The sequence below is a fragment of the Eretmochelys imbricata genome, chromosome 5 (assembly GCF_965152235.1).
Source record: "Eretmochelys imbricata isolate rEreImb1 chromosome 5, rEreImb1.hap1, whole genome shotgun sequence".
In the NCBI taxonomy this organism is placed as follows: Eukaryota; Metazoa; Chordata; order Testudines; family Cheloniidae; genus Eretmochelys; species Eretmochelys imbricata.
In genome coordinates, this window is record NC_135576.1 from 13,763,138 (window position 1) to 13,785,734 (window position 22,597).

Genomic DNA, 22,597 nt, shown 5'->3' on the forward strand with positions numbered 1-22,597 from the left:
AGCCTCCCCCGATGGAATTTGATATTACAGACAGGCACTTTGAGAGACAGCCTCACGTCCCAGAATACGGAAGTGCAGCCTGGCCAAGTGCAGCCTGGTTGCGAGGCTGGCGTGCTGCACTGCTCATGCCAGTCTCAGGTGGGGGGCAACCTATGGAGGGTGTGGGTCCCTGCATGGTCTGCATCACCAGAGGCGGTGCAATCCACAGACGGGACAGCATGCCAGGCTGCATTGCTAAGGGCAATCTGCAAATATGAGAGGTCACAGCTGATCATGCTGTACCCTTTAGAGCACTCTCCTATAGCATTGTGAAGAGACAACAGGCCCCACCTTGGAGGGCTACTGTGCCAGCCCAGGAGCATTCTCATATGATGGTGAAGCCCATATGAGCAGCAGGTTCCATCAGGCCTGGCTGTCTGTTGATTGTTGTGCTTTCACATGTTCAATGGGTCTGCCCAGGAAATAGCAGTCTCCATTTTCATGGGCACTTTAATCATAGAAATGTAGGGCTGGAAGGGACCTCAAGAGGTCATTGAGTCTGGTCCCCCACACTGAGACAGGGTAAGTATACCTACACCATGCCTGGTGCATGTTTGTCTAATCTGTTCTTAAAAACCTTCAGTAACAAGGCTTCCACAGTTTCCCTATATAACCTGTTCCAGTGCTTAACTATCTGTATAGTTAGATTTTCCTAATAGCTAACCTAATTCTTCCTTGCTGCAAACTAAACTGATTACTTCTTGTCCTACCCTCAGTGGACATGGAGAACAATTAAGCACTGTCCCCATTATAACAATCTGTTCCATATTACATATGGTTATTTTTCAGGGCTAGCTGAAGTCCTCTAAAACACAGTTTCAGCATTCTCTTCAACAAAGTATTTCGTTTAGCAATTCCCCTGGTGGTTTGGTTTGGTTTTTGAATAAGCATCAGAAGTTTAAATTGGGTTGGCCTGTAAAATCCGCAAGTGGGGATCTTTGTATCAATAGATCTTATGAGGCCTGTCAAAGCGGGCCTCCTGTAGAGTTGCTCAAATCTGTATACTGTACTTAAAATATCCTGTACCTAGTGGCACAGGAGGCAACCCATTTTCCCATTGCTGTCTTGTTTGATTCTGTTTAAGTTGTTTCCATGATGGCAGCATCCTTTTCAATCATCCCGCAGTTCGTCATTCTTTGTCCTCTGTGCTTTCTCTTCCCTGCAGGTGGAACCCAATCCAAGCCATACCTTGTGCCTCTGCCACTGAGTAGCCTGATGACATGGCCAAAACCACCGCAGCCTTGTGGTTGTGCATAGTATAGTTATACCTGATGTATACCTCCATCATGTGTCACCCTGGCTCCCAACACACCCCAGCCAAACCATCCCCACTCTTTTGAACCCCCTTCCATGTCTTATTTCCATAATTCCTTATGCCTCCCAGTACCCTGCCACCCCCTTTTATATACTTAGTACATTACAACTTCCTCCAATACCACCTTGTTTGTCTGCACCACAACCTCCCTTCTCCTTCCTCCCGCAAAGCTCCTCAGTTCAGACTGGGCCTCATGTGCACCCACGTCTATATCCCTCCCAACCCACCACCCGTTCATCTATAAGAGAAGAGCAGCTAGCCCTATAGAAAAAGGGGAAGAGTCAATGGAGACTACACCAAAAATGAAGAGGAATACGAGGGAGAATAGGAATGGAAAGAACTTGCAGCCAGAGGGAACAGGGGATAGACTGGAGAATAGCACCGTCACCAGGAAAAGGCAGGTCTATGTGATCGGGGACTCTTTACTGAGAAGAATAGACAGGCCTGTAACCAGAGCTGATCCAGAGAATACAAGGGTGTGCTGTCTTCCAGGTGCTAAGATATGGGATGTAGACCTGAGGTTGAAAAGGATCCTAAAGAAAGAAATCCCCTAATTATCCTTCATGTGGGAACAAATGATACAGCTAGATTCTCCCTGGAAAGTATTAAGGGAGACTATGCTAGGCTGGGGAAGACGCTTAAGGAAATCGAGGCTCAGGTGATCTTTAGTGGGATTCTGCCTGTTCCTAGAGAAGGGCAACAAAGGTGTGACAAGATTATGACTATCAACAGATGGCTTAGGCAGTGGTGCTATAAGGAGGGTTTTGGGATGTATGGACAGAGGACAGTTCTCTCGGGATGGACTTCATCTGAGTAGGGAAGGAAATAGACTTCTAGGATGGAGGCTGGCACAACTGATTAAGAGAGCTTTAAACTAGGAATTTGGGGGAGATGGTTGGGAGATGTCCAGGTAATCTCCACGCTGGATTTTAGCATTGTGAGGGAAGAAAACGAAGTAAGAAAGGATACAGCCGTGGGTAGGAGAATGTATATAAGGAGGAAGGGCAGTGTGGATACCAGTCTAATAGGTTATACTGGCTGTAGAATGACTGTGCCTAATAGGGTACAGAATGTGATCGAGGCCAAACAGCAAAAATTAAGATGTTTGTACACCAGTGCGAGGAGCCTAGGTAACAAAATGGAGGAACTAGAGCTACTGGTGCAGGAAGTGAAACCAGATATTATAGGGATAACAAAAACATGGTGGAATAGTAGTCATGACTGGACTACGGGTATTGAAGGGTATGTGCTGTTTAGGAAAGACAGAAATAAAGGTAAAGGTGATAGAGTAGCATTGTATATCAATGATGAGGTAGAATGTAAAGAAATAAGAAGCTATGGAATGGATAAGACAGAGTCCGTCTGGGCAAAAATTACATTGGGGAAGAAAACTACTAGAGCCTCCCCTGGGATAGTGCTTGGGGTGTGCTATAGACCGCCAGGATCTAATTTGGATATGGATAGAGCCCTCTTTACTGTTTTTAATGAAGTAAATACTAATGGAAACTGCGTGATCATGGGAGACTTTAACTTCCCAGATATAGATTGGAGGACAAGTGCTAGTAATAATAATAGGGATTTTCCTAGATGCGACAGCTGATGGATTCCTTCATCAAGTAGTTGCTGAACCGACTAGAGGGGATGCCATTTTAGATTTGGTTTTAGTGAGTAGTGAGGACCTCATAGAAGAAATGGTTGTAGGGGACAATCTTGGTTCAAGTGATCATGAGCTAATTCAGTTCAAACTGAACGGAAGGATTAACAAAAATAAATCTGCAACTAGGGTTTTTGATTTCAAAAGGACTGACTTTCAAAAATTAAGGAAATTAGTTAGGGAAGAGGATTGGACTGAAGAATTTATGGATCTAAAGGCAGAGGAGGCCTGGGATTACTTTAAATCAAAGCTGCAGAAGCTATCGGAAGCCTGCATCCCAAGAAAGGGAAAAAAATTCATAGGCAGAAGTTGTAGACCAAGCTGGATGAGCAAGCATCTCAGAGAGGTGATTAATAAAAAGCAGAAAGCATAGAGGGAGTGGATGATGGGAGGGATCAGCAAAGAAAGCGACCTTATTGAGGTCAGAACATGTAGGGATAAAGTGAGACAGACTAAAAGTCAAGTAGATTTGGACCTTGCAAAGGGAATTAAAACCAATAGTAAAAGGTTCTATAGCCATATAAATAAGAAGAAAACAAAGAAAGAAGTGGGACCGCTAAACACTGAGGATGGAGTGGAGGTCAAGGATAATCTAGGCATGGCTCAATATCTAAACAAATACTTTGCCTCAGTCTTTAATAAGTCTAAAGAGGCTCTTAGGGATAATGAAAGCATGACAAATGGGAATGAGGATATGGAGGTAGATATTACCATATCTGCGGTAGAAGCGAAACTCGAACAGCTTAATGGGACTAAATCGGGGGGCCCAGATAATCTTCATCCAAGAATATTAAAGAAATTGGCACATGAAATTGCAAGCCCATTGGCAAGAATTTTTAATGAATCTGTAAACTCGGGGGTTGTACCGTATGATTGGAGAATTGCTAACATAGTTCCTACTTTTAAGAAAGGGAAAAAAAGTGATCTGGGTAACTACAGGCCTGTTAGTTTGACATCTGTAGTATGCAAGGTCTTGGAAAAAATTTTGAAGGAGAAAGTAGTTAAGGACATTGAGGTCAATGGTAAATGGGACAAAATACAACATGATTTTATAAAAGGTAGATCGTGCCAAACCAACCTGATCTCCTTCTTTGAGAAAGTAACAGATTTTGTAGACAAAGGAAACGCAGCGGATCTAATTTACCTAGATTTCAGTAAGGTGTTTGATACCGTGCCACATAAGGAATTATTAGTTAAATTGGAAAAGATGGGGATCAATATGAAAATTGAAAGGTGGATAAGGAATTGGTTAAAAGGGAGACTACAGTGGGTCCTACTGAAAGGTGAACTGTCAGGCTGGAGGGAGGTTACCAATGGAGTTCCTCAGGGATCAGTTTTGGGACCAATCTTATTTAATCTTTTTATTACTGACCTTGGCACAAAAAGCGGGAGTGTGCTAATAAAGTTTGTGGTTGATACAAAGCTGGGAGGTATTACCAATTTAGAGAAGGACCGGGAAATCATACAGAAAGATTTGGATGACCTTGTAAACTGGAGTAATAGTAATAGGATGAAATTTAATAGTGAGAAGTGTAAGGTTATGCATTTAGGGATTAATAATTATTAATTTTAGTTATAAGCTGGGGACGCATCCATTAGAAGTAACGGAGGAGGAGAAGAACCTTGGAGTATTGGTTGATCATAGGATGACTATGAGCCGCCAATGTGATATGGCCGTGAAAAAGGCTAATGTGGTCTTGGCATGCGTCAGGCGAGATATTTCCAGTAGAGATAAGGAAGTTTTAGTACCATTATACAAGGCACTGGTGAGACCTCACCTGGAATACTGTGTGCAGTTCTGGTCTCCCATGTTTAAGAAGGATGAATTCAGACTGGAACAGGTACAGAGAAGGGCTACTAGGACGATCCGAGGAATGGAAAACCTGTCTTATGAAAGGAGACTCAAGGAGCTTGGCTTGTTTAGCCTAACTAAAAGAAGGTTTAGGGGAGATATGATTGCTCTCTATAAATATATCAGAGGGATAAATACCAGAGAGGGAGAGGAATTATTTAAGCTCAGTACCAATGTGGACACAAGAACAAATGGATATAAACTGGTCATTGGGAAGTTTAGACTTGAAATTAGATGAAGGTTTCTAACCATCAGAGGAGTGAAGTTTTGGAATAGCCTTCCAAGGGAAGCAGTGGGGGCAAGAGACCTATCTGGCTTTAAGATTAAACTCGATAAGTTTATGGAGGAGATGGTATGATGGGATAACATGATTTTGGTAATTAATTGATCTTTAACTATTCATGGTAAATAGGCCCAATGGCCTGTGATGGGATGTTAGATGGGGTGGGATCTGAGTTACTACAGAAAATTCTTTCCCTGGTAACTGGCTGGTGAATCTTGCCCATATGCTCAGAGTTTAGCTGATCACCATATTTGGGGTCAGGAAGGAATTTTCCTCCAGGGCAGATTGGAAGAGGCCCTGGAGGTTTTTCACCTTCCTCTGTAGCATGGGGCACGGGTCACTTGCTGGAGGATCTCTGCTCCTTGAAGTCTTTAAACCACGATTTGAGGTCTTCAATAGCTCAGAAATCAGTGAGAGGTTTATCGCAGGAGTGGGTGGGTGAGTGAGATTCTGTGGCCTGCGTTGTGCAGGTCCGATTAGATGATCATAATGGTCTCTTCTGACCTTAGTATCTATGAATCTATATCTTCCTATCTTAAATAATTTCCTTCTTTCATAGCCCCAAAATGAACCCCCATTTCTGGCTCAATCCAACAGGTGCTGTAACATCCAGCTGTACTCAGCAGCAGGTCTGTGTTTATAAATGTGTATGTTAACTTAAACATTGCTCTTTGTAAAACAGAATTTTCAAAACTCCCTAACTTTTCAGAAAAGCTCTATTGTGGGATAAGATAACGCATATGAAACTTCAGGAAGATCAATTTCTTATCAGGAAACTGAGGAGGGAGGAGGAAATGCTCTATTTTTTAAAAATTCTAAGATCAAAGAGCCTCATTCAGCTCCACTGAAATCAACAGGAGTCTTTTGATTGACTTCAGTTGGCACGAGTTCAGCCACATAACAGGAAGTTTACTTCATTCTTAAGTAGCCACACTTGCTTTTGTGTTTTTTTCCTTGTAGGATATCTAATCGCCTACTTTGAGGTTAATGTTTACTCTCATACTGGAAACTATGCCTTGAGTGAGAGGCATTAAGAACTTTTTAGGGGGGGTGAGGGGAGCAGTTCCTTTCTCCTCACCTTAAATACTGCTGCAGCTTGTAATTTTTTTTTTTTTTTTTTTGCTTTTAATTAAAACTAGCATGCTGTAACAATCTGAGTCAATAAAGAGCATATATATGGTGATATGCAGGTGACACTTGGAACCTGCTTAGGGCCAAAATATGACTTACCTCTACATAAAGATCCAAATATACATTTCAATTGACCAACTCTGCGTGAGCTCCCTGTTACGGTCAGCAAAAGCAGTAGCCACAACTGACAGAGCGGTAGTGCTGTGTAAGGGGACTTGCATTGTTGTCATCCAGTTTACATTCGTGAAGGAAGATATTTGTATAAAATTAGTGTAATAATCAAAAAACCTTGATACATTTGTGTAATTTTTTTTAAGGTCTCAGGTGATCTCTTTAAATGATATTCTCCCTATTCTGCAATTTCCAAGGTACTCCAGGAAGAACTGATCCCACTCTGGCCAAACATTATATTCCCCTACCATTGTGCACCAGGCTGGCATTGGATTGACTACTGCCCTCACACAGAGGAAACTATATTTCAATGGTGGTAGAAGCAAGTGCATATATATATATTTTTCCAGTACCCAAAACAGGCTACAGGTTAGTTTGAGATCCTTCCACTTTATGGAGAGTGAGTTATGAAAGAGAGAGTGCTTAAGTTTAGAAATTCAAATTTATTTACGAATGTTCACTAAAAACCAAAAAAAAAAAAATCTTTTTCTCCTAAATAAACTCCGCTTCTGTAAGATCCTGCAACTGAAGATCACCAAACTCATTCAACATGCTGTTTTGCAGATTTATCCTTGTATAAAAACATTATTTTATCTTGAGTCAATGACAGAAGAAGAGGTGGTAAACTAAAAATAAACAGTTCTAAAACAATAATATAATTGCCAGGTTTTTCCAGTCTTCTTTTCTTCCCCAGTTTAAAAATAAGCTAAAAGAGTTTGGGTCACATGCTAGCAAATGGGAAAAGCTAAACAGAAGTTTGGCTTCTCTAAAAAGGTACACAAGAATCAGTCTTCTTGAATTTAAACTTACTACATAACAATGGGCCTGATCCTGCAGTCTTAATCCAGGCAAGATCTATACTGAATTAGGAATTTTGCCTGAGTAAGGACTGCAGTGTTTCACTTTGAATAAGACAGTATTTACAAAAAAACCAACCCAGATGTAACAACTAAGTCTGAAGTTTGTTGCTGTTGTGTGGGTTTTGTTGCTTTTTTTAAACTAAACTGCACTTGAAAAAAAGGGTGCAGTATTTTCCTCCAATATTATCCAAAATCGTTTAGAATACAAACACTGCTACAGATCACCACTGCAGACATACTACTTACTACACGTATGGTTAGCAAATACTTTAAGAGGTCCTTGACAAAACAATGACAAATGCTAGTGAGCACTTCACTTGCTAATCTAAATTTTAACACTCAGTTACTCCATTTCCTTGCCTTAGGTACATACAGTTTAGATTTTGCATAGCTATTGCACATATTTTCAAAACACTTTGTTTGCCATTAGCTTAAATGTCATTGGTTTGAGAAAATATATACCATGAGTGAAATCCTGGCCATGACAAACTCTTCTTGTCTTCGACAGAGCAAGGATTTCACCCTCCTCCATCCACCAAAAAATATCTGTTCCCGAAATTGTAACATCTTAATAGTCAAATTAAGTGGCTTTCTAATAATACTGTGTTAATAACTATGAAACTGAAAACTCTACAACTTATTTTTTAAATAAAAATAAACCTAAGTGTACTGGAAGGAAATTCACCCTGAGTCACAAGACATTTGTTTTGTAATCATTACAATAAGTTACAACACTGTAACAGTTGGCACTATTCACCATCAGCAGTAAAACTTTTTGCAGTCCAATGTATTTACAGCACTGTTGCATTGATCACATTATCTTGTGTAATGAAACTGCAAGTGAACATTAAGAAATAAGATAAATAGAAATTGTGTCTTTATTATTTTAAATTGAATGTCAAGTTTGACAGCTAAGCCATGTTGGATCCAATAAACTCATATTGGTGGTGGGCGGCCTCTCCACTTCAGATGTCCAAAAACTCATTTTCAACAGATGGTCTTCAACCAAATAGCAAGAGCAACACAATTGTAATCGAGTTCACGGCTATTAATGGCACTGTGAAAAAAGAAAAAAAATTATGGACATTCTCTTTTTACACTGGACAGGCACAGAATGGCATATAATCAGAGAGCCTGGAAAATACCCATTAAACAGGGAGTTAGTTACTGCTTTTTTCAAATTTAATTTGGTTATGCAAACTGAGAGTTTGTGAAATGTTCTGGGGCCAACAAGCCAAGATACAAAGAACAAAATAGGAAGCAGAAGTACAAGCTGTATTTAACGTATGCTAATAGCCATCAGATGATAGCCTCTAGCTACTATCAACATGGATTGGACATGTATCAGTAAACTAGAAGTGAAGGAGCCCTGTATTTTCATTGAACATTCTCTTGAACCATCCAGGCCCCACTTACATTTAAGACTGCTAGGAATTATTGTGATTTCACTCACCACTCACACTTTGTATGTGAATCAACTGCATTATGATGCTTTAAGTAAGAATCGAGAGTCAGGTCAGTAATGAATTGCTAATCCTCACTGCTACTATTTTGGAATATCAAGATTCCTGTGTGATCATGCAGAACACAATCTCGGTGGATGCTGGGCTACAAAATGTTTCCAGGTCTTTTGTTGTCTAGTGATATAGATTACTTTCTATCTGGAGAAGTAAATATCTCCTTACTAGCCCAGAATTCTACAAAGGCCCTCTTTCTAGGAACTAGCTGATGTCATCTTATTGCCAAATACGTTGTTTTGGCAAAACTCATGACGCTAACAGCCAGGCAGCTTGTTTTCCTGATGACTGAAAAGTCATTGAAAGAGTTTAAATCATTCACACAGCCCTTTTTGTTGCCTATTGGTCCCCTGACTCCCAAAGCCCCATTTCCAAAGCAGATCTGAGGAAGGTGAGAAGAGAATTGGAGAGAGCGGAGGAGGAGGAGGAAATGAAGAGTCCAACTCATGGTGGGATCAGCTCTTGCAGTCGGTGAGTAATTGGGGCTCCTCCTACCATACCCCCTTTTTAAGGTTTAATTTTATACAGGGGATGGCGATACAATAATTCCAGCTGTCACAATGAAGGGGGGTTGGATGGTCACAGTTTATGAAGTATGGAAGGTAAAAAAATTACATAAACTCTTCTTTCCCTGAGGCAGTTGCACAGCTTTCCATCACAGAACTGTAGGATTTTTTGTGTTTTGGGGTACAGGAAAGGGGGGAAAATTGCTTTTATGATAGGCTGAGCACACGTATGGATAGGATGGTCTGCTGCAGAGCCAACATTACAAGCCTGCGTGGCTTGGAAGGCAGTGGATATATTCTGCTGTATCAAGCCTTTGGTGCCGCACATGGCCATTAATCATGTGACCTGCACCTTCCCTCTTAAGAGTCAATCAGAAGGATAATCCATGCATTTTCCACCAAGCAGCTTAGGGAGAGGATCGGAGAGAACTGATGGAAAATAATGAGTAAAAACCATAGCCAGGGGGTGAGGTCTGATGGTAAATATGGAAAAAGGTTCAAATGAAGCCTGTATTAAGGAGGCAAAAGTCCGCTTTAATGAACCAGGCCAAGGCACCTGAATAACACACAGTAAGTACCTAACTAAACTGTTCTTTTCATCTTACCCCTCATGACTGTTCGCACAGATCGAATAAGGTTCATTAGCTGTGCTTTAATTCCTGGTTCTTCTCCGAATCCGCCAATCCCTTGATCTGTTCCCCAGCCAACTGTATAACACAAAGATTGTTAAACCATATTGAAAAAAATCACACACTTATATTATTAGAAAATTTAGAAATTGATCTATCTTGCAAAAAGATTACTTTCAGCCACTAGTAAAGTCCTAACACGATGATGAAATCAGATTTCAGACCAGTAAGCCTTACTTTGGGACCAAGTAAATCAGTTGAAATAAGGAGTGAAAAGAGAATGATAAAACACCTAAATGAGTAGAGGAAAAGTGTGCCTATTTAACCTATGTCAATTCACAGAGCGTGTCAGAAGTGGATAAAGGAGAACTGATTGACAATGTATGTGGACTTCAAAAAAAAAAACCAACCCTTTGATAAACCTCACAAGAGACTATTGAGGAAACTGAGTAATCATGGGGTGAGTGATGAAGTCCTATTAAGGACTCAACTGGCTAGGAGACAGAAAACAAAGAGGAGGAATATTTGTACCCCAATGTGTTTTTTAATATATTTATTAATGAACTGGAGAAAAGGGTGAAGAGCGAGACAGCCAAATTTTCAGAGGACAAGGCTAAGTTAGTCAGGACTACAAATGTCCATGAGGGACTCAACAGAGTTAGACATATGCATAGCACAATGACAGATTAAATTAAGTGTTGACAAATGCAAGGCAGTGCCCATTGGAAGGAATAATTTGAACTGCTCTTATATATTGCTGGATTCTAAATGAACTAGCCACTCAGGGAAAAGTTCTGTGTATCATTGGGGATAGCATCATAAAAACCCCTGCTCAACATGCAGTAGTATTTAAAAAACAAAGAAGGTGTTAGAACATACAAAGAATGCAACAGAAAAAAATAGTGAAACTATAATAATACTATTATATAAAATAAATGGTATACCCTGACCTGGAATCAGTCACTCACAAAGAAAAAAGATACAGCAGAAACAGAGAGGGTTTAGAGACGTGACATATGACTGAGGTATGAAATACTTTCCCTATGAATGAAGTTTGAAAAGAATGGGTCTCTTTAGTTTGGAGAGGAGACCAATAAAAGGAGGCACCTCCGAAGTACACAAAATAATCAACTGCAAAAAGAAAGTAAACTGGTTGTTCAGATTTACCATTTCATGCAATACAAAAACAAGGGGTGACTGAATACAATTAACAGGCAACAAATTTAAAACTTATAAAAGGATTTAAAAATACACATCACAGCCTGTGGAACCCATTGCCACAAGAAAACCTTAAGGTCAAAGTTTTAGCAAGAGTTATTCATTTATTTTTAAGGATTAAACAGCTATATAGATGAGAAGATCCACAGTTAAATTAGAAAGGACAGGATTTTTTTCTTACTAAGGAATCCCCTTATGCTTCAGGATCTAAACCAAACACTGATGGGGGTTTGGAAGAAACTTTCCCTTTAGGGGCTGGTTATTACATAATTATCTACAAGAGGCTTCCTTTATAAGGGTCACAAATCTGGTCTGTTCACTGTCACAGTCAGGATACTGGACTAGACAGACAACTGGTCTGACCCAGTCTGGAAATTGCTATGCCTGGATTCTTCTCTTTGAGCAAGAACCTACTCAGAATGCTTATTCCCTGATCCCAGCACAGCACAAAGTGGCCCCAACCGATTGTGTCCCCCGCATGAATCCACTGGGGAAGAGCAGAGAAGGGAAGCCACCAGCATACTTACCAACAATCCCAGTTTGGCCCATCACAGGGAAATGCTATACCCAACAAATTCCTGGAGTCTATTTATTTTATGAGATGTATGGTAAAAGTTTGTTAAGGGTGTTCAAAGCTTGGGATGGATGCTCTTTTGTCTAGTACAGTACAAATCTAAGTTGCAATTTAGAGACCTGGGTTTTACAGAGAGGCAAAGGAGAGAACGAGGCAGAGAAATTGAGGAGAGATCTGGGAGCAAGATACTAGGAACAAAAATAAAAATGAACACAAAATTGCAAAAATAAATATAAAAGAAGAGAGACAAGAAGAAACAGAGAGAACAGACAAGAGGGATGGAGAAAGAATCGACAAAAACAAAAATGCTAACACACACACAGTGTGCGCCAGGTGCATCTCCGACACACCAAGGTTGGGAACTACTTACAATGGATTCTTCCTAATGGTTACATACTTTTATTATCCCAAATACATGATAAGAAACACATGCTTGGATACATGAACAGTTTGAAAGTACAAAGGCTACATTTCATATTATTTACAGAACCTGTAATGCTGCCAGATACTTACAAGGGATTGTGTCAATCCTATAAATCCCCTGTACAGAGAACTCCCACAGATTTCAATAGGAATTCACCTATAGCAGGAATGGAGGCTCTGGCCTTTGGATTGGGTGAGAAATTGGAAGATCAAATAAACTAAGTTTATTGCACACAACATTCCAGCACCTCAGGAATCTCAGAATTTATCTAAGAAAAATATACCATTTAATTTCAAATCATTCCTGGAGTCGAACAAAACTACCTAGTTTGCTGGATACTTCAATATTCCTGACCATTTAATAGAAGAAACCAATTCATAATCATACATGGCTAAAAGACTCCTGCACACATTCCACTCTCCATCACTCAGACAAGAGCATGATGTGAGGCAATCACACGACCAAATGCAAAGTAGTAATATATCTGAAGTTGTGTAGATTCATGATGCCTCCCAGACCTTTCATATTAAATCCCTTTAATATCTATAAAAGGTATCATGATGGTTTTATGGCTTGTGTGCCTTAATTTGAAGCTTTCACATTAAGAACATAAGAATGGCCATACTGGGTCAGACCAAAGGTCCATCCAGCCCAGTATCCTGTCTGCCGACAGTGGCCAATGCCAGGTGCCCCAGAGGGAGTGAACCTAATAGGTAATGATCAAGTGATCTCTCTCCTGCCAACTATCTCCACCCTCTGACAAACAGAGGCTAGGGACACCATTCCTTACCCATCCTGGCTAATAGCCATTAATGGACTTAACCTCCATGAATTTATCTAGCTCTCTTTTAAACCCTGTTATAGTCCTAGCCTTCACAACCTCCTCAGGCAAGGAGTTCCACAGGTTGACTGTGTGCTGTATGAAGAAGAACTTCCTTTTACTTGTTTTAAACCTGCGGCCCATTAATTTCATTTGGTGGCCCCTAGTTCTTATATTATGGGAACAAGTAAATAACTTTTCCTTATTCACTTTCTCCACACCACTCATGATTTTATATCCCTCTATCATATACCCCCTTAGTCTCCTCTTTTCCAAGCTGAAAAGTCCTAGCTTCTTTAATCTCTCCTCATATGGGACCTGTTCAAAACCCCTAATCATTTTAGTTGCCCTTCTCTGAACCTTTTCTAATGCCAGTATATCTTTTTTGAGATGAGGAGACCACATCTGTACGCAGTACTCAAGATGCGGGCGTACCGTGGATTTATATAAGGGCAATAAGATATTCCCCATCTTATTCTCTATCCCTTTCTTAATTATTCCTAACATCCTGTTTGCTTTTCTGACTGCCGCTGCACACTGTGTGGATGTCTTCAGAGAACTATCCACGATGACTCCAAGATCTCTTTCCTGATTAGCTGTAGCTAAATTAGCCCCCATCATATTGTATGAATAGTTGGGGTTATTTTTTCCCAATGTGCATTACTTTACATTTATCCACATTAAATTTCATTTGCCATTTTGTTGCCCAATCACTTAGTTTTGTGAGATCTTTTTGAAGTTCTTCACAGTTTGCTTTGGTCTTAACTATCTTAAGCAGTTTAGTATCATCTGCAAACTTTGCCACCTCGCTGTTTACCCCTTTCTCCAGATCATTTATGAATAAATTGAATAGGATTGGTCCTAGGACTGACCCTTGGGGAACATCACTAGTTACCCCTCTCCATTCTGAAAATTTACTATTTATTCCTACAATTTGTTCCCTATCTTTTAACGAGTTCTCAATCCATGAAAGGATCTTCCCTCTTATCCCATGACAACTTAATTTACGTAAGAGCCTTTGGTGAGGGACCTTGTCAAAGGCTTTCTGGAAATCTAAGTACACTATGTCCACTGGATCCCCCTTGTTCACATGTTTGTTGACCCCTTCAAAGAACTCTAATAGATTAGTAAGACATGATTTCCCGTTACAGAAACCATGTTGGCTTTTGCCCAACAATTTATGTTCTTCTATGTGACTGACAATTTTATTATTTACTATTGTTTCAACTAATTTGCCTGGTACTGACGTTAGACTTACCCGTCTGTAATTGCCGGGATCACCTCTAGAGCCCTTTTTAAATATTGGCATTACATTAGCTATCTTCCAGTCATTAGGTACAGTAGCTGATTTAAAGGACAAGTTACAAACCATAGTTAATAGTTCCGCTATTTCACATTTGAGTTCTTTCAGAACTCTTGGGTGAATGCCATCTGGTCCCGTTGACTTGTTACTCTTAAGTTTATCAATTAATTCCAAAACCTCCTCTAATGACACTTCAATCTGTGACACATTACAGGATGTCAAAATATTTATCAGTAATATTTTGTTCAACAAGGGAGACTGAGTACTGGGGAGTGTGGGGGCATAAAATCCCTTAACCAGGAGGACTACAGTCTTAGGTTTTTCAGTTGTACTAGAGGTTTCCTTAGCAAGATTTACAACTAGGGCTTATTTTTTTAAAACACTGGTTTATATGTAATTTAGCATTCAGTGTAGACAAGGTCTGCTGTGTTTAAAATTGTATTAGCTGGTCACAGGTATACCATCTGACAACTTTAAACACAGCAGGCCATGTTTACATCATGGCCCCATCTAGAGTAGGGCAACAGATCCTTTTAAAAACCTGTTATTCCTTCCCTAAAGTTGACCATGACCAGTTAACATTTTTAAAGGTGTTAAACCCTGTCTACACTAATGATTCAGAGCATGGTAACTAATATGCTTTTAAATATGGACCTATTCTCTTAGTCTAGACACATGCCGGGAGCTAGATCCAGTCTGACACAGCACTAGTTAACACACATTATAATGCATTATACATAAAGCTACGATTTTGTCATGAATATTTTTAATAAAAGTCACGGACAGGTCACGGGCAATAAATAAAAATTCACGGAAGCCGTGACCTGTCTGTGACTTTTACTAAAAGCATCCCTGGCAAAATGGAGAGGGAGGAGGATCCAGCACCCTGCCCCAGTGGCGGGGAGCTGTGGCCCCCACCCCTGCCCAGTGGCTGAGCAGCTGGAGGGAGATCCCCCTAAGTAGCTGCCAGGGTCCCCCCATTACCGCTGCTGGCAAGCTCCAGTTCCCTCTGACGCCACTGGTGGGAGCTGGGGGGAGATCCCCCACCACCTGCAGGGCTGGGAGCTGCGGGGGCCCCACCACCCGTGGCAGCTGGGGAGCTCCAGCATCCCTCAGCCATCCATGGCGGCTGGAAATCCCTGGGTCCCCCTGCCCCCGGGGACCCGGGGCGAGGGGCAGGGCTCTCCCACCATCCGCGGCGGCTGGAGAGCTCCGGATCCAACCGCCACCGCTGGCGGCCGGACAGTTCCAGGGTGCCCTGCCACCCATGGCAGCTTGGGGGGGCCGCACTGGCAGCAGTGGTGGGTCAGCTGCGGGCTTTCCGTTAGGGAGGGTCCCCCGCTGCCGGCGGTGGCTGGGCTGCTGCGGTGCCCCAGCGTCAGGGAGGTCTCTGGAAGTCCACGATCGTAGCCGTAATTCTGCAATCCAGTAAGAGCGGCCCAATACGAGAGATCACCACCTCCCCCCCCCGCACCCCCACGTCTCTCTCATATGCGGAGGCTGGCCCCGGCAGAGCGACACCTGCCCTGCTCGCTGTAACACACACCGGCATTTCCCAGCCCGGACACGCCCGCAGGTGAGCCCCAGGGCCGTGCGGTGCCCTCCCCTCCACGCGGGCCAACGCCTTCCCGCTCTCCGACGGGCCCGCCTGGCTAGCGGGCAGGGCGGGCCGACGCCGGCAGCAGCACCCGGGGAAAGGGAACCGCCAGCTCCGGCGGGACCTGTCCGGCCACCTCACCCCGCTTAAACAACGGCCGGAGAAGGCCCGGCCCGGTGCTGATGCTAGGGGCGGAAGGGCCCGGAGATGCCCGAGCGCCCGCTGGGGGAGGGAATGATCCCCGGCCCCCCGTGCAGCCCGGGCCTGGGCGCGGTCCCCAGCGGCAACCCAAGGGAGGCGCCCGCCGGCACCGGGGGCAGGCAGCGACCCCTCCCGGCCCCACACGGGCGGCGGCTCTGACCCCACGCCCCGAGGGGGGGCGTTTCTCCGCGAGCCGGGGTGCGGGCCCCTCACCGTTGCGGAGGAAGCGCTCCTCGTGCAGCACGGCGATGGCGTTGACGACAAGCAGCGCGGCCTGCAGCAGCGAGTACAGGGTGAAGGCCATGGCCGCCGCCGCCGCCCCCGCCGCGGCCTCCCCGCGCGCTCAGCCCGCCGCCGGGGCGGGGCCGGGACGTGGCAGGGCTGGGCGGGGAGCGCGCGGGGGGCGGGAGCCACGGGCCGGCCCGCCCCGGGCTGAGGGGCGGGAGCCGCCTGGCGCGGATTGAGCCCCCCGCCTGAGGGGCAGGAGAAACCCACGTTGCTCCGGGGGAGAGGCCCCGCTATGCTTGAGGAGGGACGAACCGAGCCTGGCGGCCTCCTGGCAGGGAGGCAGCGATTTGCCGAGTCTGTCTGACAGGGCGGCTTTTCCTCGCCTTCACACAGGGTGGGGCCCCGGCTTGGGTCGGTCGGGCTCCCCGCGCTGTGACCCCAGCGAAGCCCGTGGGGCGCCCTGGTGTAGCCCACTGCAATGGGAATGCTCCGGTACCCCGCCGGCACCGTAGCTGCCCGCAGACCCCTTTCAGGGGGGACCGCCCCTGTGTCCCAGCAAATCCCATTCTTCCCCTGCTAAAAGCTCTCTTGTTTCAGTGGGATGAAAAGGTGCAGCCCCCCTACTTTTCTCCCCAAGTGTCCGTAGAAATTTGATCAGGGTCGGTGACTGTCAATTTCACCGCAGACACAAGCCCATGAAAAAATGTTTCCACCCATAATAATCAAAATTTACAGCTTGGCAAAGTAAGAAAAATGCTGTCTGAGAACGCGTTCGCGCGTGTTTTAAGGCTATTTACTTTGTATACTTGGATGTGCGATGTTGACAGTTTGTGTTTTAAGGTTTTAAAGCTTTAACGTTTTGAATCTCAACATCCACTATCATTAAATAATTATTTTCTAACACACACCCCCACCCCCGCCATTGTCTGACATCCCTCCATAACTGTGAAAATTTAAATGGATAAACATTTTAAAAAAACTTAAAACCTATAATTTTGCACAACTGTGAGCATTTAAATTGATAAAATAAAAAGCTTAAAAATAAACATCAATATCTGTTGAAATTCTTTAAAAATCAAATTCTGCAAAGACTACATACAAATATGCCATTTTTAGCTGTTATGCATGAGTCAGTAATTCTCATAATTTTAATATTAAAACACATGCTACATATATAGGATTCACATACACTGTAAGTAGATATATTTAACCAACATACCAACATTGTGACATAGAATCATAGGACTTGAAGGACCTCGAGAGGTCATCTAGTTCAGTCCACTACACGCATGGCAGGACTAAGTATTATCTAGACCATCCCTGACAGGTGTTTGTCTAACCTGCTCTTAAAAATCTCGAATGTGCTAACAGAATGTTGGGAATCATTAGGAAAGGGATAGATAATAAGACAGAAAATAATATATTGCTTCTATATAAATCCATAGTACACCCACATCTTGAATACTGTGTGCATATCTGGTTGTCCCATCTCAAAAACGGTATATCGGAACTGGAAAAGGATCAGAAAAGGGCAACAAAAATTATTAGGGGTATGGAACAGCTTCCATATGAGGAGAGATTAGTAAGACTGGGACTTTCCAGCTTGGAAAAGAGACGACTAAGGGGGGATATGATAGAGGTCTATGTAATCATGACTGGTGTGGAGACAGTAAATAAGGAAGTAAAAAGAAAAGGAGTACTTGTGGCACCTTAGAGACTAACCAATTTATTTGAGCATGAGCTTTCGTGAGCTACAGCTCACTTCATCGGAGTACTCCTTTTCTTTTTGCGAATACAGATTAACACGGCTGTTACTCTGAAACCTAAATAAGGAAGTGTTATTTACTCCTTCTCATAACACAAGAACTAGGGGTCACCAAAAGAAATTAATAAGCAGCAGGTTTAAAACAAACAAAGGGAAGTATTTCCACACACAACACACAGTCAACCTGTGGAACTCCTTGCCAGATGATGTAAAGGCCAAGACTATAACAGGGTTTAAAAAAAACTATTTAAATTCATGGAGCATAGGTCCGTCAATGGCTATTAGCTGGGATGGAGGGGATGCAAAACCATACTCTGAAGCAGTGGTTCTCAATCTAGTTACCATTGTGTGCCTCATATGCAGCTCTGTGTGTGTTTTGTGGACTGCATCCACAAAATATATATACTACTTGTCTGGCCCTGAGGATGTCACATGGGCTACAGTTGTGTGCATAGGCGGTGGGTGGCATAAGCAGGGGGAGGCATTGTCTCTCCAAACAGCCAGGGGACCCCGCCCCCTTCCATGACACTCCCTGCATGTGGCTGCAGCTCCCAGTAGTTCTCCCAGCTCCGAGTCCAGCAGCAGCCTCCCGCGCTGCAACCTGTGCTCCGGAGCTGGAGAGGCTGGGGTCGCGCGCTGCCTGCCTTCCCGCCTCCCTCCGCCCGCTGGGCTGGGGAGGCTGGGACCGCAAGCCGCATGCCTTCCCGGCACTCCTTTGGGTCTGCGGGGCTAGCTGCAGGACTGGGCCTGTGGCCATGGTGGGGGGGACAGCTCTGGTGTGGGGGGGGAAGCTGGGCTCCGGCAGGTCCTCAGGCTGAAGGGGCGGGGCCTCAGGTGGCAGGGGCAGGGCTGGGGGGTTAGCTTTCTGCAGCCAGCGGTTCATGCACTGCCCATGATTGCATGCTGATTGGGCCGCAAGCAGCCCATGGGACACTTCTCTGAAGTGTCCCTAGCCTCTGTTTGCTGGATGCTGGGAATGGGCGACAGGGTGTGGATCAGTTGGTGATTATCTGTTCTGTTCATTCCTTCTGAAGCACCTGGCATTGGCCTAGGGTTGCCAACTTTCCACTGGCACAAAACCAAAAACCCTTGCCCCGCCCCGTGCCCCTCCCCATCCCTCCTCTGTGGCCCCAGCCCCACTCACCCCATCCCCTCCTCCCTCTGTCACTCGCTCTCCCCACCCTCACTCACTCACTCATTTTCACCGGGCTGGCTCAGGGGGTTGGGTTGCAGGAGGGGATGAGGGCTCCATCGGGGGTGGGGCAGGGATGAGGGATTTGGGGTGCAGAAGGGGGCTCCAGGCTGGGGCTGAGGGGTTTGGAGTGCAGGAGGGGAATCAGGGCTGGCGCAGGGGGTTGGGGCACAGGGCTGTGTGAGGGCTCTAGCTGGGGATGCAGTTTCTGGGGTGGGGCTGGAGCTGAGGGATTTGGGGTGCAGGAGGGTGCTCTGGGCTGGGACTGAGGGTTCAGAGGGCTGGTGGGGCAGGGGGTTGGGGTGTGGGGGGGCGGGTAATGAGGGCTCCAGCTGGGGTGTGGGCTCTGGGGTGGGACTGGGGATGAGGGATTTGGGGTGCAGGAGGGTGCTCTGGGCTGGGACTGTGGGATTAAGAGGGTGGGAGGGAGCTCTGGGTTGGGGAGGGGGGTTGGGGCACAGCGGGGGGGAGTAAAGGCTCTGACTGGGGGTGCGGGCTCTGGGGTGGAGCTGGGAATGAGGGGTTTGGGGTGCAGGAGGGTGTTGCAGGCTGGGATTGAGGGGTTTGGAGGGCAGGAGGGGGATCATGGCAGGATTTGGGGCCCAGGAGGGGGTCAGGGAAGCTACCTCAAGCAGCTCCCAGAAGCAGCAGCATGTCCCCTCTCCGGCTCCTAAACGGAGGCGCGGCCAGGGGGGTCTGCGCTCTGCTCTGTCCACAGGTTCCTGGCCAATGGCAGCTGTGGGGACAGTGCTTCGGGTAGCGGCAGCGTGCGGCGCCCCCAGACTGCCCCTATGCGTAGGAGCTGGAGGGGGGACATGCCGTCTGCTTCCTGGGAACCGCGCGAAGCAAAGACTAGCAGGGAGCCTGCCAGCCCTGCTGCACAGCGCCACCAACTAGACAGTCAACAGCCCAGTCAGCGGTGCTGACCGGAGCCACCAGGAACCCTTTTCAACCAGGTGTAGCAGTCAAAAACTGGACGCCTGGTCACTCTATATTGGCCACTATCGGAAGACAGGATACTGGGCTTGTCATAAATATAAAGGGAAGGGTAAACCCCTTTGAAATCCCTCCTGGCCAGGGGAAAGCTCCTCTCACCTGTAAAGAGTTAAGAAGCTAAAGGTAACCTCGCTGGCACCTGACCAAAATGACCAATGAGGAGACAAGATACTTTAAAAAGCTGGGAGGAGGGAGAGAAACAAGGGGTCTGTGTCTGTCTGTAGTCGTCTTGGCCGGGGATAGACCAGGAATGGAGTCTTAGAACTTTTAGTAAGTAATCTAGCTAGGTATGTGTTAGATTATGATTTCTTTAAATGGCTGAGAAAAGAATTGTGCTGAATAGAATAACTATTTCTGTCTGTGTATCTTAAGGTTTTGCCTAGAGGGGTTCTCTATGTTTTTGAATCTAATTACCCTGTAAGATATCTACCATCCTGATTTTACAGGGGGGATTTCTTTATTTCTATTTACTTCTATTTTTTATTAAAAGTCTTCTTGTAAAAAACTGAATGCTTTTTCATTGTTCTCAGATCCAAGGGTTTGGGTCTGTGGTCACCTATGCAAATTGGTGAGGCTTTTTATCCAACATTTCCCAGGAAAGGGGGGGTGCAAGTGTTGGGAGGATTGTTCATTGTTCTTAAGATCCAAGGGTCTGGGTCTGTAGTCACCTAGGCAAATTGGTGAGGCTTTTTACCAAACCTTGTCCAGGAAGTGGGGTGCAGGGTTTTGGGAAGTATTTTGGGGGGAAAGACGCGTCCAAACAGCTCTTCCCCAGTAACCAGTATTAGTTTGGTGGTGGTAGCGGCCAGTCCAAGGACAACGGGTGGAATATTTTGTACCTTGGGGAAGTTTTGACCTAAGCTGGTAAAGATAAGCTTAGGAGGTTTTTCATGCAGGTCCCCACATCTGTACCCTAGAGTTCAGAGTGGGGGAGGAACCTTGACAGGGCTAGATAACCTTTGGTCTGACCCAGCATTGCTGTTCTTATGGGCAAGCTGGACACACAGCACCATCCTGATGAGGCCTCGTGTTCTAGAGACATGGATAAAGGTAGCAGGGGACAAATTCTGCATTCCTTTTACATCCTGTTGTAGCCAGTGGCAATTCTGGGTGTGCAAGGAATGCAAGAATGGGCCTTAGAGTGCACTTAAATTGGTTAAAGAAAGAATGCCTTAATTAGTGTTAATGTATTAATCAATTAATTTTATTGAAGTCCTTTGAAAATATTAAACACTATATACATGCTAAATATTGTAATTATGCTATTTATATTTAATTTGATGCATAACATCTGTGGGTTTATTTATTTAATTTTAATTTTTGTTTATTTAAATGTTTGCACTAGTAGGAAATAAAAAAGTCAACTCAGATCCCCATTGTTGTCTATCCAAAATATAATGTCCGCAGGAGTCAAGATTTCTAATAGATTCCAAAATAAAACAATTATATTTTATATTATACAGATTGGGGCCTCTAGGCACGACTGTAATACAAATAACAAAAATAATATTAACTGGTGCTCAGGGATACTGTATAGTTATTGATGTGTAAATGTACAAATTTTTCTCTCTTGCATCCTTCAGTCTTATTGGCTGAGGAGTTCTGATTTGCATAATCACACTACTTTTATTTCTCAATAATCATACAGTATGCAAACCCCTTAAGTCTGAGTGGTTGATAGCTTTTATTACCCAATCAGAGCACAATGATTTGCATAATCACTGCATTTTGATAGTTGCTATAGTCATTTTGCTTTGATAGCTATAGTGGTTTTGTGCTTAACATATTTGACTGGGACTCAGGCAGCACGGGTTCTAATCTTTTCGCCATCATAGATTCTCTATGTGATCGTGGGCAAGTCACTTGCATCTCTATATCATGGAGATATCACAATGTATCTCCCTGTCTTACAGATACATTGTGAGGATACATCCATTATGGTTGTGAAGTGATCAGTTACTACAGTGATGGAGCCAGTACAGGTATGGTCAATAGATACTTACTGAATTTTCAAGCTGTATGCCAGCCACAAAGGCTATTTATCAGTTCCCTCAGCTTTATTTCCGGAAAACACCTCAGTCTTTGGTACAGCACTTTAGTCCAAGGTATAGTTTTGTGGATTTAAATAATCATGATATTAATTTAATATTAATTGATTGCCAGATGGAACTGAAAACAAAGAGATCACCATTTGTCTAAAAGTGTAGAATATCATATATTATTAATTTTTCCTTTCTGTAAATTCTTTTTGTTAACAATGGAACATTTGTCATATTTGTAGGGGAGGAATGGGGGGGACGAGGCACGGCTTGCAGAAAGAAA

The 22,597-nt window shown here is 44.2% G+C and overlaps 1 protein-coding gene across 1 annotated transcript; it reads right to left on the reverse strand.

Annotated features, from left to right (window-relative positions):
* Positions 1-8,160: 8,160 nt before the first annotated feature.
* On the reverse strand, positions 8,161-16,465 carry IER3IP1 (immediate early response 3 interacting protein 1). Its single transcript, XM_077816654.1, has 3 exons — positions 16,308-16,465; positions 9,934-10,035; positions 8,161-8,362 (listed from the first exon to the last, which is right to left on the reverse strand). The coding sequence occupies exons 1-3, from the start codon at positions 16,396-16,398 to the stop codon at positions 8,307-8,309; spliced, it is 249 nt and encodes an 82-aa protein (XP_077672780.1). The 5' UTR covers positions 16,399-16,465; the 3' UTR covers positions 8,161-8,306.
* Between the last annotated feature and the right edge of the window lie 6,132 nt (positions 16,466-22,597).

Excerpts from the sequence above, each read along its gene's own strand:
- IER3IP1 (XM_077816654.1), bottom strand. The coding sequence starts at position 16,398 with ATGGCCTTCACCCTGTACTCGCTGCTGCAGGCCGCGCTGCTTGTCGTC. Across the intron at positions 10,036-16,307 it reads GGAGCGCTTCCTCCGCAACG|TTGGCTGGGGAACAGATCAA; the intron begins GTGAGGGGCCCG and ends TGTGTTATACAG. Across the intron at positions 8,363-9,933 it reads TGTGCGAACAGTCATGAGGG|TGCCATTAATAGCCGTGAAC; the intron begins GTAAGATGAAAA and ends CTTTTTTCACAG.